Raw genomic sequence first — 21,575 nt, 5'->3', positions numbered from 1 at the left:
GCAAAGCTTATAAAATAAGTACTTTTACCCCCAGATGGATAGGAAACTAGGCTTCAACTGATGATTGTACCAGATAGTTAATAAATGGCAGAGCCAGAATTTGCCCTCGAGCTTGTTGATTTCAAAGCTAGTGCCTTTTAGCCACCATGCCATTTGACTCTGTATTATATCAGCCTAGCCGCCATCAGATACTGTGTATACACACATACATGAGCACACAACAGTCATGGAGGCAAAAGCAATTATATACAATTCTGAGACAAACTAGATGATATGATCCTTATAAGAAAAAAACGCAATTGAAACCAAAGAATAGTTCAATTCCATCAAGAACTTACTGCTTGCTAGTGATAATGACTCTAGGTCAAGGTTGACATACATTTTAGATTTTTAAAATAATATTATGTATTTCCTCCCATAACAAAAATTTAAGTTTTCACAATAACCTGGCCAAGCTAGAAAAAGAAGACTAAAACTCATGTCTGATCGAAACTCTTAGCCTAATTAATGTCTTATTAGAAATGAACTGGGTCACTGCTCAGTCTGTGTCCTTTCTTCTGGAAAACACATCTTCTTTGAGGGGACTTCTTGCTCCTGCCTCAGTTCTGCATGCATTAGAGTTCACTGCACCTCCCAGATCACAAGCATGGGAGCTGGGGGAAAAGGTTTGCCCTGTGTGAGTCCAGTGGTGCTGGAAACTGGGACCCAGCCTGAGACAGAAGCTGTTCTACTACAGGAAAGAATAAAGCCAACATCTACAGAGAAGAGATGAGACAAAAAAGATCTCAGAGTGTTCCGGGAATATAGCACTCCAGGAACTGGACCCAGTCCTTGTGGCATCAGAGTTTCCAGGCTCCTCTTTCAAGGCTTTTTGGGCAGTGTTCATTTGAATTCTGCAAGCTGGTAATCCTCTAGTATATCCCCTCTAGACAAACTGCAGATAGGTTTCTGTCTTTGGTCATTAAGATTCCTAACAAATACAATCAATATTTCAAAAACAATACAAGGAGAAAGATTAATACTTTATTATTATTAAAATTTTATTTGAAAGTCTTTGTACAGAATAACATATTGTACTGCATAAAATACTTGAAATAGCTGAAGTTTACAAGTTTATAAAGATGAAACAATGAGATAATGATTACATTAAGTGGTTACATTAATTCTCAGGGGAAATTGAATTTTTAATAGGAAAACACCCTATGTACAATGTTACTATTTAAATGAATTCTTTCTCATCTTATTGCTTAGTCTTGCCACAAACAAGCGGTAACAAAATTATTTCTAGAATTAAATCAGAGCATCGTGGTGCTGAACAACATATGTATACATATATTAAAACTATTTATGAAAATTCATAGAAAATAAAAAATAGACTGTGAAACCAGTATTCTTCATAGATTTTGCAGATGATTTTAATCTGATTCATCACTGCTGAAGTAGGAGCTATCACAGTATTCAGCTGTATATAGAAATTTGTGAATGGTTGGGTTCATCTTCGGTATCCAGTGTCGGGGAATCAGGTATGTTGAAAGATTAAATAAATCTACGAATACCTTATACCTATCACTGGAAAAACACATACATGAAGATGTGTTACATTGGTTGACATGAAATATTTAAAATTTTCAATTAGAAAATTTATTTCTCTGATATTTTCCATAATTAATTAGTATTCAATATTATAATATACATCGCATGTTGTATATATCATATATTAAATTAGGTATTATGTAGTATTAGTATTGATTGCCTACTTTTTATTCCATTTTCAAAGTTTATGCCCACAAAACAGTATTATGTGTTTTAGAACAGGGTGTTTCATATTAAAACTGAGAGTCTTATTGCTGGCACCTTCATAAAGATAAGGATGTGTTCTCACTTCCTACTTCTGAAGGATGGTATGCAAGGTAATACATGTAACGCATACAGAGTCTTAGATGCTCATTTGGAAATATTTCCAACTGAAAAGCTGCCAAATAACTGCCCTAAGGGTTTAATGGACTCATAATAAATGTCTACAAAGTAGTTTTAACACTAAAATTGCATTTGTGTTGTTAGTCAACAATTTTAACTGTTACAGTTTTATGGAGGAAGAACATTTGCCTTTGAAGTCAAATAAATCTGGATTCAAATTCTGGATCTGTCACCTACAATTCAAGGACCTTTGACAAGTTGTTTAAACTTCAATGCCCCAGTTTCTAACTCTGTAAAATGAAAACTTCAGTCCTTCCTTTTGGTCAGGGCTTTTTTTTTTTTTTTTTTAATACTTTAAGTTCTAGGGTACATGTGCACAATGTGCAAGTTTGTTACATATATATACATGTGCCATGTTGGTGTGCTGCACCCATTAACTCGTCATTTACATTAGGTATATCTCCTAATGCTCTTCCTCTCCCCTCCCCCCTCCCCACAATAGGACCCGGTGTGTGATGTTCCCCTTCCTGTGTCCAAGTGATCTCATTGTTCAATTCCCACCTATGAGTGAGAACATAAGGTATTTGGTTTTCTGTTCTTACAATAGTTTGCTGAGAATGATGGTTTCCAGCTGCATCCATGTCCCTACAAAGGACATGAACTCATCCTTTTTTATGGTGGCATAGTATTCCATGGTGTATATGTACCACATTTTCTTAATCCAGTCTGTCACTGATGGACATTTGGGTTGATTCCAAGTCTTTGCTATTGTGAATAGTGCTGCAATAAACATACGTGTGCGTGTATCTTTATAGCAGCATGACTTATAATCCTTTGGGTATATCCCCAGTAATGGGATGGCTGACAGTAACTGAAACAGCATGGTACTGGTACCAAAACAGAGATATAGACCAACGGAACAGAACAGAGCCCTCAGAAATAATACCACACATCTACAGCCATCTGATCTTTGACAAACCTGACAAAAACAAGAAATGGGGAAAGGATTCCTTATTTAATAAATGGTGCTGGGAAAATAAGTAGAAAGGATTCCCTATTTAATAAATGGTGCTGAGAAAATAAGTAGAAAGCTGAAACTGGATCCTTTCCTTTCTCCTTATACAAAAATTAATTCAAGATGGATTAGAGACGTAAATATTAGACCTAAAACCATAAAAACCCTAGAAGGAAACCTAGGTAATACCATTCAGGACATAGGCATGGGCAAGGACTTCATGTCTAAAACACCAAAAGCAACGGCAACAAAAGCCAAAATTGACAAATGGGATCTAATTAAACTAAAGAGCTTCTGCACAGCAAAAGGTCAGGTCTTTTTAAAACTGAGGTAACAACACACTAGAGATGCTGTTTGTGTTAATTATTCCCACCACCCACTGATATGTGTGCTCATTTGGTATAGGCAGTTATTGATTGTTTTGTGCTTACAGAATTTATTTCCAGGGAAAGTGAAAATGTCTAAAAATCATGAAAATTTAAACCTGTTTATTTTAGAAACCAACCAATCTGATAATAACAGTAGGGATGAAATCAATGTACTGTAAAGATTTGAGGGGGGGCTAAATGCAAATGTCTAATTTATTCTTGAATTGATTCTTCTTTTTCAAGGGACCGTAGAAGTTTTTCAGTTTCCAGATGTATCCATTTGTCCATTTATCTATGATATTGTGAATATCAAAATAAGAATGTACGTCCCTTAGAAACCTCTCTAGCATATTTTAAATCCTTAATAAATGTTGATCTCTTTCCTTGTAAACACTTTAAAAAGGGCACTCTCTGGAGAGATGGAAATAGTTTTATAATATAGAGTCACATCAGAAAACAAGATGCTACTTTAACTGTGTTGTTTATCTAGCCAGGAAGACATTTGTAGAATTAATGATAAATGTTTTCGTCTAGTCAAAACTTGAGCCACAATGAGTTGAAGACTTTTCTGCCTGGATGTAAGCACTGTTAAACACTTTGTTTCCTCACATATCATGCAGGCATTGATACCATACCCCTTTTCATACAGGATCAAAGCAGTGAAGGTTCATAATTAAAGATTTTATAAAATTACTTCCAAAAGACCGAACTGGAATATTCTAACTACAAATGTGTTGTTAGTAGTTCAGACAGGAGCAAATAAAATGACTTTTTAAAGTTAATCAGCGTATAGATGGAGAAACAAATTGTTGGTGACTGCCACCAGGAAGAAAGGAGAATTTCCCCACCTACCTCACGGTTGAGCGCAGGTAGTGATAGCCTGAGGAACCACCGGTGCCAGCTTTGCTGCCCAGCATTCTGTGCACCATGCACACATGGTTATCTAGGCAAACACACAAATTTACTGCATGGATATTTTTCCACCATTAGTTCCACAATGTTCTAACAATAAGGGCTTGGTAATGATTATTGCTTCTGAGAAAATGCTGACAACGAACACTTGGCCATATGGAAGGCTCATACATGAGAGCCGGATGAGACTGTGAGGTTGCCTAGCGCTCCACTTGCTTCAGGCTACATGCATTTCACGCCCTCCTTCATTGCATTTAGCCCATGGACACAATAGAAGAGACCAGGGCCATAACATGACTCATGAGCCCATGCCACCTTTGCCTTCATGGCAAATTCCTTCATTTAAAAAAATTAAAAACCATTTAAATTAAAACTTTAAAACTGCATTGGCATAATGGCAAATATATTACTCTTACATAATAAAACTTTTTTTGACCTAAAGTTTATTTTTTCCTTCAGATTTTAAAATAAAATATGTTCATGAGCTCCCAAAAGTATTGTGGGCCTTAGGTACTGTGCCTAGCATGCATATGGATCAGTTGGCCCTGGGAGAGAGTGATGGCCAAGCTGGTATGTATGAAAGAACGCACCCACACACAAAGGAGGGGGGAAGAGAGAAAGTGGGCACGAGGGCACACCGAAGACCAAGACAAAGAGCACAGGAACAGCATGTGGGGAAGCAGCATGGGATGAGCGGGAAGGACTTACATCTCCATTTGGTCATCAGTGAATCTATGTCCATAAGAGAAGTCAGCAACTGAAAAGGCACCTGGAACCTAGGCTCTTCCCTAAAGGAAAAAGAAGAATATATTCAAGTAAATCGAGTGCGTTAGAAGGAGCATGAGTTTGACAATCAGTTGGCCCTGGAAACAAATATCAGCTTTGCCTGTGAGGAGCTGTGGCAGCTTTGGCTTATTCTCTCAGTCTCAGTTTCTTCGTCTCAAAGATGAAATAATACTACTCAACTTGCGGTGTTTGAAGTCTAGAAAATTCCATGTAATATACATGAAGTAATCACCCAGAGTCACATCTAACATTGGTTCTTATTAAAAGGAGACAGATGCACTATGCACAGATTTCCCAGCCAAAAGTAGTCAAACACTTTTAGGCAAAGATATTAAAACACAAAAGGAAAAACCACTTTTTAATTCTTTTCATCTATTTGATTTTTTTAATTTGTTTTTTTTTGTGTTGTTTTTGTTTTGTTTTGTTTTTACATCTATTTCTTCAACTTTCTCAGTATATTTTCTACTTAAGACGCATATGCCTGACTGGCATACATTTACTTGAGTTTAGGAAAAGAGTCAGTAAGATTTTGTTTATGTTGCCATTTTGAAGAAAGACTTGAAAAGATTTTAAAAATTAAATACACAGAAGCATGACAGCCTGTCAATATAGATATTTTTTACTAATGTGATATTTATTGTTCTGAAATATTTAATTCACGAACCCTGAGGATGGGACCTTTATACAACAGAGTAAGAATGAGTCAACATTTAAGGAATACTTCAAACATTTTAGACCATGAAGATAATTTTAATTGAAATTGCTGAATAAGTGGTATAGTTTGCAAGTTATTTTCACTTCATGCATTTTTTATTTTCTTAAACAGTAATAATCTTACAACATTGTTTAATGATAGAACACATTTCATGAGTGAGTCTCTGAGAGAGTAAACTTTGGCCATTTAGGACACTTAGTGTTACATAGTGCTTTGTAGAATTCAGTTAAAAAGGATATTTGATTAATTTGTGCAGTGTTTAACACCATTTAACCCTGTTCAGGGAAAAAAGTTATGCTTTTACTATTTAAAAGAAAAAAAAGGGGGACCATAAAACTTCATTACTAATTATTTTCTAAGTTTTCTCCAAAAACTAAATTACTGCATTGAACTATGCTTATAAATTTTAGGCTTTATACTGGATATGTTATCCATATCCACCCCTCAATTTTAACGTCAGTCTCTCTTCTGATTTGTTTTACCTGTAAAAATATATCATCAATGCTCCCTGAAGTGCTCTGTATGACAGCCGTCTTTCACCTGCAAAATACGTTGCAAATTTAAATTTATTAGGTAATTTAAGGTAATTTTATATTAATTCGGCATCATCATCTTAAAAAATTTAATGGATTACATGTGTTTAGAAATCAATATAAGTTTCAGTTTACATTTTTTATCCCTTAGGTTGAATTTATAAACATATCACTTAAAATACAATTTTAACATTGGAGTTTTTAAAACAAACTAAAAATGTACATATTTTAAATTTTCAAAACCTTCAAATAGCATGTTAAGAACACCTGATTTTTCTAGAAAATACTTGACTTTCATAACAAAATTCATTTTCCAAGTAAAATAGTATGTCTTTCATTTCAAAAAAGTAGAGATGCGTTATAAGCATCATTTCAAAGTAGTTTTCACTAATTCACTTGAAATTAGCTAACTTGTTTTTAATGAGCAGAATTATGTAAAATCGTATATGTGTGCTCTAATGAAAGACTTTCTCCTTGCTTCAGGAAAACAAGATTTTGTTATTCTTTACTGAGGTTTTTTTTTTGTTGTTGTTGTTTTAAGAAAACAGAGGCTAACAACCTTTAAGCTTATTAAACTTAATACCAATTTCATATATTGCTTTGTTTTGTACTTGTGTTATAAAAATTAATTTTTACTTTTATTCTGCTTATTTCCATAAAGGTTTAAGATGCTTTACAATGAAAGTTCTAAGTCAAAATGAACACAAAAGTTTAGAAATGGAAGTACTGATTTTATGGCTCAATAAGTTTCAGGAACTAATAGCTCAGTACCAATTGTGCCAAAAGTCTAAATGTATGCGTTTCCTGGTCTCCTGGTCAGTCAAGCAGATTTGTATGAAAGAGCTCACCCACACACAAAGGAGGGAGGAAGAGAGAAAGAGGGCAGGAATATACCATGTAATTGGAATGTAAGAACATTCCAAGCCCAGAGAACACGTAAAAAGACTCCTTGGTGATAAATCCAAATAACTAAACTTAGCTAATAAAAGAAAATTAGTATGGCTGGACAACACAAATATGAGATCATAAAAGGCCTTATAGACCATGTTAAAGATTTTGTCTTAATCCTTAAACAATGGGGTAACATCAATACTTGCTCTCACAGTAGCTATTCCTTCCTTTTCTTACCTCTACCATAGTCTTTACTATTACAACGATTTGTCTTCATTTCTGTTCCTATTAGGCCGTGAACTATTTGAGAAACTATATGCAGTTGATCTTGATATCCCTTGTATCTGGCATAGACTACACAAATTTTTTTTCTAATGTTTTTGAAATAATCTGGGCATAGAAACCTGTTAAAATAGATTTATCACTGAAAACATTTACTCCATTTTTGTTTCTATCAGTAGAATATCACTTTTCATTCTATTTCTCCCAAGCAAGGCTTGATAGGCTTATAAAATGATGTTCTGATCTCATGTTCACACATTTCAAGAAAAAGATTCATAAAATAAAAATACCTACCTTTACTAAGGAGATGTTCATGACGTTTCTCATCAAATAAGGACAGTAGCACCTCTTTTTGCTTCTGAAATTCAGCCACCTGTTCCTCTTTTTCTTCAGACTCTTCCTTAGCCTTTAGGAAAAATATGGCATTAATAACCCTGAGAGAGAATAAATAGATTGATATTTTAGAAAACTTTGCTTACAAGGAAGAGAGTTGTGGTTGCAGAAATGATGTACTTTTAATATTTACTCTATCATCTAATAATTACTATTTGGAAATGATGTCTTATGAAAAGGAATCTTCCACACACTCAGTGGCTCTATCCTTTCATTTAAGTTTAAATGATTTCTCAATATTAAATATTATCTTCATAAATGTAATGAACAATGAACCCAGATGGACAAAAGCAGAGATAACTACCAGCAGTTAATAATGACCTAATTTTAAACAAGAATTATTTAACACAGGAAGTAAGGTAACTTCACTTAGAAAAAGTTAAGAATTCCTAGTCGGAAGAACTATTAACTCTATTGAAATTCTATATTCAGTATTGAAATACTGATAATAAAAAACTGTAAATACAATTTCTTAGATATTTCTCACTCATGTTTTCTTCATTTTCTCTCTATTGATTGGTTGAAGAAAATTCTTATTTTTTCTGCCTACAACACATATTCTGTTTATAAGCCAATTAATTGAGCTAGGGCAAATTATTTAACCCAATTATTTCCAATTCATCAGAACAACGACCCTAAGTAGTACTAACCTATATGTATATTATTTCCAATTAATTATTTATTCGATACATGTCATGCTAAGATGATAGAGATAAGATTGTGAGCAAAACTCGAGAGTTGTGATATTGTACAGGAGTTATCTGGTAGGAATAAGACATTGAACAAATAAGCACCCAGTCATTAAATTACAACCTTAGACCATGCTATACAGAAGCAGTATTGGCATCATAACTTAAAGTAATAAGGAGTTTAGGAAAGACCTTCCTAAAGAAGTTTTCCTTGAACCAAGATCTTAAGAATCGGAAGGAGTTAGTTGGGGAAGAACATTCCAAATCCAGAGAAGAACACATAAAAGGACTCCTTGGTGATAAATGCAAAGAACTAAACTTAGCTAACAAAGAAACTCAGTATGGCTCGACCACATGAATGTGCGATCATAAAGGCCTTATAGACCAGGTTAAAGTTTTTATCTTAATTCTAAAAACAATGAGGCAACATCAAAAGGCTTTACACAAGAGGGAGATGTGATCAGATTTGCCTTCTGAAAAGATTATTCAGACTGCAATGTGGAGACTAAAGTAGAATAGAAGCATACTGGGAAGGTGGAGGAGAACAGTTCAGAGATTATTATAGTCCGGGTGAAAAACGATGGCAGGTTACACTTGAGTGGTAGTGGTAGATTAAAGGATGATACTTGAGAACTAAATAGGTAACATCAGTAGGACTTGATGATAGCTTGAAGAAGTGGTGAAACAAGAGGGCGGAGCCAAGGATCACTGATAGAAGTCTGACGACAGCCCAGATGAATTATAGGAGAAAAAGTTCTTTAATGCAGAGAAGACAATGTTGGTACAAGAGTGGATGGAAGGAGTAATGTTCAAGCTTGGTTTTATTGGTGTGTTTTTGAGAGGACCAGGAGGAAATATCAAGTAAGGTATTATACACATGTTCTGAAATCTAAGGGGATATATAAACCAGAGATAAATGTTTGAGAATTATGTTGGCTAAGTAGATATTGAAGCAGTGGGTATAAATGACACCATCTAATGAAAGAATGTAGAGATAGAACAGAAAGGATCTAAGCCAGTGGACTACAAAACTCTATCATTTATTGGTCTAAGAGAGAAATAAGAGCAAGTAAAAGAGATAGAGAAATAAGGGCCAGAGAATTAGAAGCAAACATAATGGTATGTACTAAATCCAAGAGAAAAGAATGTTCAAGAAAGAATAAGTCGTAGTCATTAGTATTGAATGTTTCTGCGAGGTCAACTAAGTTAAGACTAAATATGTACATGAAGACCACATGAGAATGACGGTACAGGAAGACAGCTTGAAGTAAGCTGAGGATTAGATGAGAGATAAATAATTATTCTGACTTCTGTTCTCAATGCTTTACAAGTATTTATTTAATTTCCTGTCATAATAATCTTATGAGTTAGATATTCTTATTTTTCTATTTTGCCAATGCTGAAAGAGAGGCAAAGAGAGGTGCAGTCACTTGTTCTCTGTCACACAGTTGTTTAAGAAGTGGAAGCGGGACTGGAATCCAAGTAGCGTGACTTCAAAGTATATGCTTTCAGCACTACCTGATGCAACCTCTCAAGATGTAGAATTTAAACAACTCTTCCAGGAAATTTAGTCATGCAAAGAGGATGAGAGACCTGAAAGATCAGGGCAATGAGAAATCAACAGTATCTTTTAAGTAGGAGAAAACTGACATTGTCTGAGAGCTGCCAGAAAGCACCCAGTAAATATACAAGAGCAAAAGCAAAGCTACAGGGCTACATCGATTTGGTTCGTTGGTTCACTGTGGGCCTAGTTCTGTCTAGAATTGGTCCTAATATAGAATTTTCAATAGAAATGAAAAAATAATATTAATCTCAGCTACTTACCATAGATAAAATTCTCCCTTGCAATGAAGGTCTTATTTTAGTATAATATTTATCGCACATAAAGAAAATGAAATCAATCATGTAATATAGTCCAAGAAAATACATTTGTGAAAGAAAAAAATATGAGAAAAATGAAAGGTTAAGAGAAAAGTAAAAATCATTAAATTTTGAATATTTCTGTATTAGATTTATATTAACTGATGTCATCTAAATACCTGAATACTTATGAATTCCTCTTCCAGGCCTCTGGTGATATTTTTTTCGAGCTTTCCCCAGAAGTTAAATCCATGTGGCTCTAAACCTGGGGTTCTTTCCAGCCATGCCTTGAATAAACATTATTTTTTAAGTGAGTACATGGTAAAATTTAAATTATGTAAAATGCATTGTAACTGACATGTATAAGCTTGAAACAAGAAATCTTCATGGTTTCCAGAAACGTATGCCACAAGTTTTATTTGTAAATGTTTTTTATTTCTCTTCAATTTCTTCACTTATGAAATAATTAATATATTCAATTTCCTTAATTTTATGGCAACCATTAATAATGTTTACTCTTTATTTCTTAAGAAATATGTGATTACAGAAATTCCAATTGTCTTCTAGAAATCTATACACCTATCTAAACATATGTTCTATCTAAACATATTTAAAGAGTATATTCTTAATAATTATTTTACTGATATCTTCTGGTTTATTCTCAAGTTACTTTATATCTTCGGAGCTGAAGAAATGATGATGTGTATAAGATACAATCTCCTCTAAATTCATGGGAACTGTATACTTAGCAACTTTGAAATTAACCATCCATGCAATTACTTTGAGATTTTAAAATATTTTTAAATCTAGAAATAAAACTAAATTCATGTACCTCTGTGAGTTCTCATTTAACCCATACTTATTATAATTCTGAAATTAGCTTTGGAATTCTTTTTCTCCCTATTCTTATATGCCATTATTTAACATTATATATAATGCATTAACCTAAATCCACATTTACATTACCCAGAGGATTAATGAGCAGAGTATAATTCAACACAAGAAAAGTTGATTTGCAGAAGAAAAGGCTTTGCAATGGAAACCAAGACAATGCAATCTTTGTTTAGTAATCTATTTTTGAAGAAAAAATTAATAATTCCTAAAAGCTACTTGTAGACCTTTAGGGAATTTGGATACGAAGGGAACATTTTCTGAGGTGTATATTCTTAGTAATTTAGTTCAGCTAAGAAAAATACTAAATAACCGAAAATTTTCAATTACAGAATATTTTAAAACAATAAAGCTCACTAAATAATCACACTCAGTCTAAAAATCAGCTAAATTAAGCATTACTTAGTAGGGATATTTAAGGAATTGTTTTATTGAGATGACAAGGTTATTAAATATTAACATACAATTAATTACATAAGTATATCTGACGTTCTCAGCAGGGTTCTTGACATTTTCAATATTTCAGTAACATGAATTTACAAATTCATGTATTTTTATGAATTCTTTCTATCCTTATTTCCACTGAATGTAACTCAATTTTGATGAGTTTTAAAAATTCTGTTTAGCAAAAGCTAAATTAAGAAGATGTATTGAGTTAAACTTTAGAAATTGTATGAATCCATACCTCCACTAATTCCAGAAGTGTCTTTTCCTGCTCAGACTTAAGTAGCAGTTCATTCTCTTCTCCTTTGAAGTTATCACGATAATGTCTTCTGTTATAAGGGACTCTCATGTTCTGAAGAACACCTATCTTGTTTTCTAATAGTCGGAATTGCAAACTCTGGAAGCCTGATGCTGGAGATAAGTACTCTCTTTGAGATTAAATGGGGGAAGGAAAGGCAAGGGAAGGGAAAGAGATGATAGGAGAATAGCAGAGAGGAGGGGAGGGGAGAGGAGGGGAGGGAAGAGGAGAGGAGAGGGGAGGGGAGGGAGGGACAGGGGAGGAGAGGAGAGGGGAGGGGAGGGGAGGAGAGGGGAGGGGAGGAGAGGGGAGGGGAGGGGAGAGGACAGGGGGAGGGGAAGAGAGGAGAGGAAAGGAAGGGTTCACATTATCAATCACCATAATGGTTTCTTCTATTGTAAGAGGTTGTCAGTTTTGCTCTCTTGGATATCAAGAGCAGATACACACAACTGTCTAGAGTTAGACCTGTGATTTGACTCACTGAAATCAGAAAAATGAGCTACTTAAACATTGTTGGGCATCAAAAATGTTATTACTCCCACTCCCCCTATTACATCTTTGTGAATGTCTTTCATTTCGCTGCTGCTGAGACTTTAACGTTTTAAATTCACCACAAATTCTACTTTTCCTTTGTCAGACATGTTCAGTACATTGCTTGTTACATCCTGCACCCAATGGAAGAGTTTTAAACTTTTTTCTTCTTATATTTTGGTAAGAAAAAAAGTTATCTATATGGTATTGCCTTGAAATGTACAGGTAAAATTTATGGTTTAATCCATAACTTCTACTTTGATTGACATGCTTCTCTATATATCGCTCCTGTTTTGAGTTTTTATATTTTTTAAATTTAATTACATGTATTTTATTAGCTATTTTAGTCAATGTGCTAAGTTGTCTAAAGTTCTTTTTGGAGAAAAACAGGACACACAGTGATGAATTTAAATTAATTGATCATATTATGCTTACATGTAAAACTTAATAATAAAATATTTTTAATAACTTCTCAGATGCTTTGTGATTGAAGACCCCTAAGTCCATATAGTGGCAAAGTGTTAAGAAGACAGGCTCCTCATGGCACACAACACACACATGCTCCTTTTACCCACCAAAATGAGAAAGTAAACTCCATCACATTTTTTAAAATGTCAAAGGTGTGCACCTGAAGTCATTGAAGTCCAATGCTGTCATCGTCTCGAGAATGGAAAACTGCTGCACCAGCAGTTTCAGGATCACTGACACTCGGTGCATCCGAGAAACAACCTTAAGCATGTTCCTTTCATCTCTGACCTGATGGTTAAGAAATGAAACACTGAGTTAGCAATGCTGACCTCTAGAAAATACAAAATAGACAATGGCACTGCATTCCCATTAATTTTATCTCTAATTTTGTTTTAAAGGGAAACTTTGAAATTAAAATTTGCCAAGAGTATATGTTGAGCTAATAACAGTTCTGAATTGTGTGCAAGGAATTTCTGCAAAATAAGAAGTTTTTTCTTTCTTTGACAATAGAAAACTATATAGAAGCAAAGTAGAAGTAAATTCTAGAATACAATCCCCCATTGATTTCAAAACAAGCTTCTCTTTTAGTTTTGTGTCAAAGGAGAGAGGTCAAGATAACACAGGAACTTCGGATGAGGATTAAACAACATGTGGATCAATCTACTCTTTACTGAGGGCCAAAGTTGCCACTGACATAAATGGGAAGTGGATCCACACAGGCAGGAAGAGTCCCATCTGTATGTGTGTGGTCTTTCTCCTAGCCCTTCCTGGAGCAGGGGCTCAGAGGTAGAGGACCCAAGGAAGGATCCTCAGAGCCATGGCAAGAGAAAGCAGGGTGGGAGATGGAGAAGTGCAGCTCAAACTCCTGCCATCACCAGAAGCTTTCCCTCCTCTCCTCTCACTCTTTGTCCTCCTGTCCTTTTCTTCCCCATTCCCTCATTCCTCTTTCCTCCTTTTCTTCCTCTTTTTCTTCCTCCCACCATTTCTCTACTGCTTCCTTCTCTTCCTTTATCACTTTCCTTATTATTGCTCCCATCTTCCCGCAGCTAATATTCAGTAGAAATACAACTCTGATAGCTGTTAATTAAAGGATCCCCATTAGTTTGGTAATCCACCATCATTTATAACATCTTTGTGTGTGGAAATGAGTTCTAAACAAGGGACTTGAAACTAAAATTTGAAAGGAACCTTAAAGTCACATGTAATTTTGCAGTGGCAATGGGAAAATATGACTGAACTCCTCATTCATTCAGAAAATGTCTTGTTTGTTTTATCATTAAACATTAAGACCACCACTTGGTGTTAATGTTTTTCTCTCATTAATAATACTTTCCATATCTTCCAAAAATATATATGAAACCAATATTGTGACATAAGAACTTACATGGCCATTCTGAAAGATCTCTCGAACAGAATCCAACTCCCAGAGGATTTGCTTAAACCAGAGTTCGTAAGCTGTAATAAGGAAATCATTGTCAATTGGAAAGTTATGGGAGCCTTTTTGGCCATTATTATATGAAAGATATGTTTAACATATTGAAAGAGAAATTAAAATATTACCTTAAATCAATAAATGTAAATATAGTCCCATTGTACGCCAGAAATAAATGTTAATGTTAAAGTTGTAATAGCCTCCTTTTATTAAATGTTTTAATATGCTAGGCATGTTACCTAATGCTTCATATTCATTATTATTACACTAATTCCTCTCAACAAATGCGTTTTTAGGTCTTTGAGGATATAGCACCTAACCTAATTCTAGCTTCCTCTATGGAAGCTGGAAGTATGTGAGGAAGCAGAAGTAATAATCAACTTCAACTAAACTGAGAAATTAATATTTCCTAACCTAAATGAAAGACTGTAGGATTTTAAGAACTTGAAAATACAAAGCTAAGTTACGTAAAATGCAGCATTTTGTCTGTTTGTTTTATTTGTGAAAATCCTAGCAACTCATAGACTTAGCACATATGGGAAAGCAGCCAGACGTTTGCAGTGAAAGGAAAACGACAAAGCTTCATATTACTGTGACAGCTAATTCCCAGGGGCAACTTTGTTGCAGTTGAGTCCACATTATCCAGTAGATCATCTTTCAGAATTTCCGTGAGTCCAAGGTTTATTTGCTTAAACCTACCTGAATTCTGCCAAAGCTTTTCTGTTGAAGGATTAAGTTTGTTCTCCCCCTTTACTAGGGGTTGTCAAACAATTAACATTGGCATTAAAGAAAAGTGATATAGTAGGCCTGGTGCGGTGACTCAAGCCTGTAATCCCAGCACTTTGGGAGTCCGAGGAGAGCAGATCACGAGGTCAGGAGATCGAGACCATCCTGGCTAACACGGTGAAACCGCGTCTCCACTAAAAATAGAAAAAATTAGCAGGGAGTGGTGGCAGGCGCCTGTAGTCCCAGCTACTCGGGAGGCTGAGGCAGGAGAATGGCGTGAACCCGGGAGGCAGAGCTTGCAGTGAGCCGAGATCGTGCCACCGCACTCCAGCCTGGGCAACAGAGCAGATTCTGTCTCAAAAAAAAAGGTAAAAGTGATATAGTAATGACATTCTGGAAGAAGCATAGTTGGAATCAATCTATCTGAAGTTACTGGCCGTGTCAGTTGGGGCAAAACTATTTTCTTTAACTTCAGTTGACTCGTTTGTAAAATAATCAGTTACCCACCTACAATTGGAAACCTATGATTCAAAACCCTAAGACTTACAGCAGTATGATAGATAGACATGGATAGACATTTTGACTCCTTTGTGTTACTAGATGATTCATAGCAAATATAAATGGTTCTCCCCATTGGCTCAATCTTCCCATAATATTCTATGCCACTGGAAACTAAGGACTCACTCATATTCATCCATTTTTCTTCAGTACCTAGCATAGTGTCAGGCAAAAAGTAAATATTTAGTGATTGTTTTATGAATAAATTAAATAGACAATGTAATAATTAGATGAGCATAGGAAGTCAATAATCTTAGAGATCTGCAGTGCCTCCTATTTGGTTCTATCCTATGGATAAGGCAATGTTTCCATACTAATTAAGAGAATTCCATTATAAGTCTAAGTTATGTTTAAGGATACTTTGGAGGAACTAAATTTTATATATGAGCAAAGAACAATCAAATCTTTATTGATCAGTTTATGTGTATCTTTTTTAACCCTATGTAACCACTGTCTAAATGTTATAACTAAAGAATAGAAGAAAAGTGTTTTTATAAAATAATGATAGCTACCATTGGTTGCATGTTTATTATGTGCTATACCTCGGGCTAAGTGCTTAACGCACATTATCTCATTCATCTTCATAGGAACTCAGTAAGTGAGAGCATCAGCAATTCCCTCCATTTTACATATGGTAACGTGGAGGTCCTGAGATCTAAGCAACTGACCAGAGTCACACAATTAATAACAATAGAATTGAGGTTTTAAACAATTTTTAATTCCTAATTTATGCTCCTATACCATTATTCTTCTCCTATTGATATTGCCTTGGTAGAAGCCACCAATAAAAGTATAAACATAAAAACAGGAGAACTGACACATTAAGCCAATTTTTTAACTTTTAATTTATTTTCTAGAAAGACTTTGTTAATTTAGTCAATCACTTTGGAAAGCACCCATTTGCAGAAAGGACACAAAGAATTGGTAAGGCAAGGAAACATGTCTAGATGTGGGGCACTGGCAGGCAACAGTGATTGGGCTCCAGTCATTCAGAGGTCAGTATAGTGGCGCTGAAAACCTTAGAGTAAATGTTACTAATATTTTGGGGTCACAGACGTCTTTAAGATAATATTCATGAAAATTTGCACATAATTTCGGAGCTCAGGAGCCTTCTAAACTTCTGAAGTCATGAAAACATAGGCTACAAATAACACACTGCCCAGAAATTATTATAGAAATCAGGAAAAGATAAACATACATTTTCGGACAAAATTTACATTTTTGTTTATTACCAGATTTGTATAAGATTATGTCAATCCAGCATAAATTTCAATGACCTTGAAAATAGTTTCTTAGTGTTCCCAAGTGAGAAACAGTAACATCTTCACTTGCGAATTTTTTGTGAAATTCCGAGAGGCAGAAAGTCCCCTTGGAGTTCAGAACAAAGCTAAAGTCCTACTTTGCCTATTAGCAGTGGAGTAACATAAAGAAGACTATTTAAATCCTTATATAAGTCCTATGAGAATTTATCTGGCAGCAAAATATTCTCAAACATTTCTAACAGAGGTGAGTCCATGATCTTTCATCATTTTGTAGTTTAAAAAATTGTAGCTTTCCTTGTTATCAATGAGAAATGCCCGTGGAATAATTATTGTACAAAACTTTTGTGCAACTTACCTTGATGAGTTATGATAAAAAGATGTTCATCATGGATTTTATTTCCTTTTATTTCACTTTGCAGTTCTTGTGCATTCAAAACTTTTTCCAACTTGAAATGAAAAATAAAAAGCCAGTCTGAAATTGCGGAAGTTGGTTTTTATCAACTTTAGTAAGAAGTAGAATATGATAATGAAAAACGCTCCTCCAAACCCAAAATTCTCAGAAACCAATCTCTTTTCTTTTAAACAATGGATGAATCTCCTTATAAAGAGTGAATTGAATTTGTGATTTTTATTCTTCTCAGAAAATTTCTATTTGGTAAGATTTTATCATAATAAATCCTATTAAGCTCTTTGAGACATCATATCCCTTTTCATGAAATGAATATGATGAAAGCTTGAAAACTTGCTGAGCTGACTATGCATTTGGCATTCTTTTATTCCCCTAAAGAGCCTATTCTAAGAATATTTTAACGTCCTTTATCAGTTCATCCTTAGAAACTCATCGATGAAGACATCAAGGACTCTGATCGTTTTGCCTCTTAAAAAAAAAAAACAAAAACAAAAACAGAAGACAAACAGGCTGCAACTTGGCCCAGAATAATCTCCCAATACCTCATTCGTTAACATCCCTCTTTACGTGTTAATGATTTCAAGAAAATTCTCCGTGTGCCTTTAACATTCCTACTTTATGATAAGAGATTTAAAGGATAATTTTTTCAAAATGCATTTGCGGTTATCTAGGCTGACATTTATTAACCATGTCTTATTTATACAAGTTGCACAATGCCTGCGAATTGTCCACAGTGTATCTTATCATGTATCCACCTCTGCCCAGATTCTGGATTCTCTGCTTTTACTTCCACTGGAGAGATGAATTTTCTGCTATAAGTCTCTTGAGTTACTCTAACAAAAGTTGAAAACGTAAAAATGTTTATGAATAAAAATATCCTTAGGTCCAGAAAACAAATGGTGATTGAGAAAAACAAATTCTGAGAAACAAAATCATAAAAAGTCGCTTTGCAGAATTGAGTGCCTAGCAATGGACACCAAACCCTATAAGGACCCTGCCACTTACATGCAGGTAGTTTCCATAGATAAGACCTCCTTTGCTGGCTCTATTCACACCAGTTTGTGATTTGTCTTCTTCACTGCCTTCTACAGGGAGTTTTTTAAAAGCACATCTGCAAATTTAATAAATCAAGAGAGAAAAATAGTGCATTAGAAAACACAGTTAACTAATGATATGGGTGATTAAAATTGTAATTGTAAATTTTCTTTAGAGTAGATTGTTAGACAAAAGAATAAAGGTGACAGTTTTCAATGCTCCTTAAATTCAGGAATCAAAAGGCTCACACTTGATACTTCTAATAGCCTAAATCCACTTAGAATAAAGGCAAATACTCACCCAAAGTTGTTTCCTAAAAATGGGCACCCACTCATGGTGAAAAGGCACTGTCTGAGAAGCACGGAAGTTTGACTCTAGGCAGATGCTATCATTGACCTTCCCAGATGTTCTTCAGCTGCCTTTTATGTATCCTGCTTACCCTGCACCATCCAATCAGCACACTTCTTGTAGTCTTAGCTAACTCTCATTTCCACTGGTACAGAACAGAACCTCTGTAAACTTTAGAGTGGATTTATGTTGGGCACAGTTCATTTGCTAAGAGTGAGTGATCTGCCAAATTGAGTCATAGGACTTGCCAAGTTCTGCTTTTATATCCAAAGTAACAAACATCCAATGAATCAACAGAGGCCAAGTTAAAAAAATTACATTTATTCAATCCCAAGAAAACATTTGGCATAGTATTAGGATACATAAGACAATAAGCTTGTAAAAAACAAATATGTATTCTCTCAAATTTAAATATTCTTACAGCTTCTAGACCAAAAACTGAAATTTAACACCTCTAGGGAAATTAACTGTAAAATAAAGTCTGGGTACCTGCTCAAAGCCCACTTCCATTCAATCATCAGAGTTCTTCTGACCTAAATATCATCTAATAATCAGCAGCAGTTAAGCTCTCAACACACTGTATTGGAATTTAAACGAATATTATCAGTTTACTGTTCATCTGTGGCATACCAATGACAGCGTAGCTAGGAATCATCCACATTGCCTATATAGAATTTTAAAACAATAGTTCAAGACCAGCCTGGCCAACGTAGTGAAACCCCATCTCTACTAAAAATACAAAAAAATTAGCAGGGCGTGGTGGCGTGTGCCTGTAGTCCCAGCTACTGCGGAGGCTGAGGCAGGAGACTCACTTGAATCCAGGAGGTGGAGGTTGCTGTGAGCCAAGATTGTGCCATTGCACTCCAACTTGGGCAACAGAGTGAGGCTTCGTCTCAAAATAACAAAAAAAAAAAAGAAACAAAAACAAAGCAACGACAACAAAAACCAATAATAGCCATGTGTCCATAATTCTATACAATGTCAGTGATAAGAATATTCTTCCTTGAAACATCATTTATTAATCTAAGCTCTAAACAATTGCCCCGAGGACTATTAAGCCAGGATAGAAGCTTCATGGCCTTATCCTTAGCATGCCACTACTACTCACTAAGAACTATATGCAGAAACAGCACTTAGCCTTTATTTAATCATCTACCATGATGGAATTTTGCCTAATTAGCCAAAGTCATTAGAAGTCAGAAACCTCATTTCTAGTCTTGGCTGTATGACTACGTTTGCAATATGAGAAAAACTCACTTAATTTCTGTACATATCAATTTCCTCACCAAAATAAAAAGTGTTTAAGTTGATTGTAGTCTTCAAGATCCTGACGCAGGTTAAAAATCTTGATTTTATTACTGAATAATAAATTATGTATCTAATACAGAAAGATAAACAACATGCAAATGCCATGTTATAATTGAACTAGAAAATCATCAACACTATATGCTATACCTGTCACATTTCCCTTGAGTTTTTATGAATGATCCTGGAAATTGCCTCCACACTGGGTAGGGACCTTATCTGCGAGAGGGGTGGAGTCACTGCTGCTTTTCCTGGTGTCCTGGCTTCGAGTGTTTGGAAGCAGAGAATAGTTAACAGCCCCTCTTTCTCTACATAGTTGTTCAACTGGGTATGTGTTTACACAGAATAATGCTAAATAATTTATTCCACTCTCTTTAAGACTTTTGAGCTGAGAAGTTTTCTTCACTTATTGGTCAACATACTAGTAAAACAAATAAGGAAACAAATTTTCCTATGAATTGGAAAAAATAGATATTTTAGAAACAAAAAATGTTTTTTTAAAGAAATGACATTTCACTCCTAAGTAGTAGTATCAATTCAATATTTGCTTTTATGTCACAAGAACTGATAATTGAAAGACTTGAGTTTGGGGCATCAGAGAAATTGCAAGCTAATCTAAAAATAACTTATTTTCTTCATCCAGCAGAGGAACTATAGTGGAAGGCCCCCATACACACACATTCTTATTATTTTTTGCAATAGAAAGCATTATCTAATGTATTACTAGTTATATTCTAGTCAACATCTTGTCAATACTTAAATTTTGCCACTTGGAACCCAGTTTGTCTATCTGATGATAATCTAATTAGGAAACTTTTCTTTATAATCATATTTATAATTTATTTCTTATTTTATTTTTTTTTATTTTTTTATTTTTATAGATGGGGTTTCACTATGTTGACCAGGCTGGTCTTGAACTTCTGGCCTCAAGCAATCCTTCCATCTCAGCCTCCCAAAGTTCTGGGATTACAGGTGTGAGCCACTGCTTCCAGGCGCAGATTTAAAATTTTTATAACTATAATATCCACAGCTCCCAATTTATTTATATACTGAATATTTTACACAGACCTTCTGGAAATATACTTTAACTCAAATAATAGAACGTAATAGAACCTCAGACATTTAAAAGATCAAGAAAGGAGATTCTACGGGTACAGGCAATGATCTGCAGTAACCTTCTAAACCCACTTTATTTCCATATGCACATAACTCTATGCACACATGGCTTAGAGAAGGAAGATGCTGGAGGCAACACTGGTTGATAAGCATGTTTAAGAAGATGCAAATCATAACTAATTCTGGGCCTAAAAGGGACCCTAGAAACCACCTAATCTATATTCAGAAGTAAAAATACTGGAAAGCTAAGAGATATAACAACTTTCTTTTTCAGACATGTAGTAAAAGAATATGAACATCAGATATAAAGCATTATAACAAAAATCTTTGTTTCTAGGTCTTTCCTCATGATTTCTAAGGTTAGGGTGCAGAAAAGAGTGAGCCTGTGAGA

The 21,575-nt window shown here is 34.8% G+C and overlaps 1 protein-coding gene across 1 annotated transcript; it reads right to left on the bottom strand.

The window, feature by feature from the left end:
• Positions 1-1,003: 1,003 nt before the first annotated feature.
• Positions 1,004-18,816, bottom strand: TDO2 (tryptophan 2,3-dioxygenase). Its single transcript, XM_025386196.1, has 12 exons — positions 18,716-18,816; positions 18,386-18,491; positions 17,327-17,417; positions 14,378-14,448; positions 13,154-13,281; positions 11,938-12,124; positions 10,541-10,648; positions 7,714-7,825; positions 6,196-6,253; positions 4,921-5,000; positions 4,153-4,243; positions 1,004-1,569 (listed from the first exon to the last, which is right to left on the bottom strand). The coding sequence occupies exons 1-12, from the start codon at positions 18,748-18,750 to the stop codon at positions 1,416-1,418; spliced, it is 1,221 nt and encodes a 406-aa protein (XP_025241981.1). The 5' UTR covers positions 18,751-18,816; the 3' UTR covers positions 1,004-1,415.
• Between the last annotated feature and the right edge of the window lie 2,759 nt (positions 18,817-21,575).

This window comes from Theropithecus gelada, chromosome 5, assembly GCF_003255815.1.
Source record: "Theropithecus gelada isolate Dixy chromosome 5, Tgel_1.0, whole genome shotgun sequence".
NCBI lineage: Eukaryota > Metazoa > Chordata > Mammalia > Primates > Cercopithecidae > Theropithecus > Theropithecus gelada.
This window is presented reverse-complemented; position numbering and strand designations above follow the sequence as displayed.

What these genes read in the sequence shown, in the direction of transcription:
- TDO2 (XM_025386196.1), bottom strand. Translation starts at nt 18,750, where the DNA reads ATGAGTGGGTGCCCATTTTTAGGAAACAACTTTGG. An exon ending in AGGAATTCATAAGTATTCAG is followed by an intron (nt 7,826 to 10,540) that starts GTATTTAGATGA and finishes TTTTTCCTAAAG; the next exon opens with GCTAAGGAAGAGTCTGAAGA. An exon ending in ACTGATGACCAAATGGAGAT is followed by an intron (nt 4,244 to 4,920) that starts GTAAGTCCTTCC and finishes GTGTTTGCCTAG; the next exon opens with ATAACCATGTGTGCATGGTG.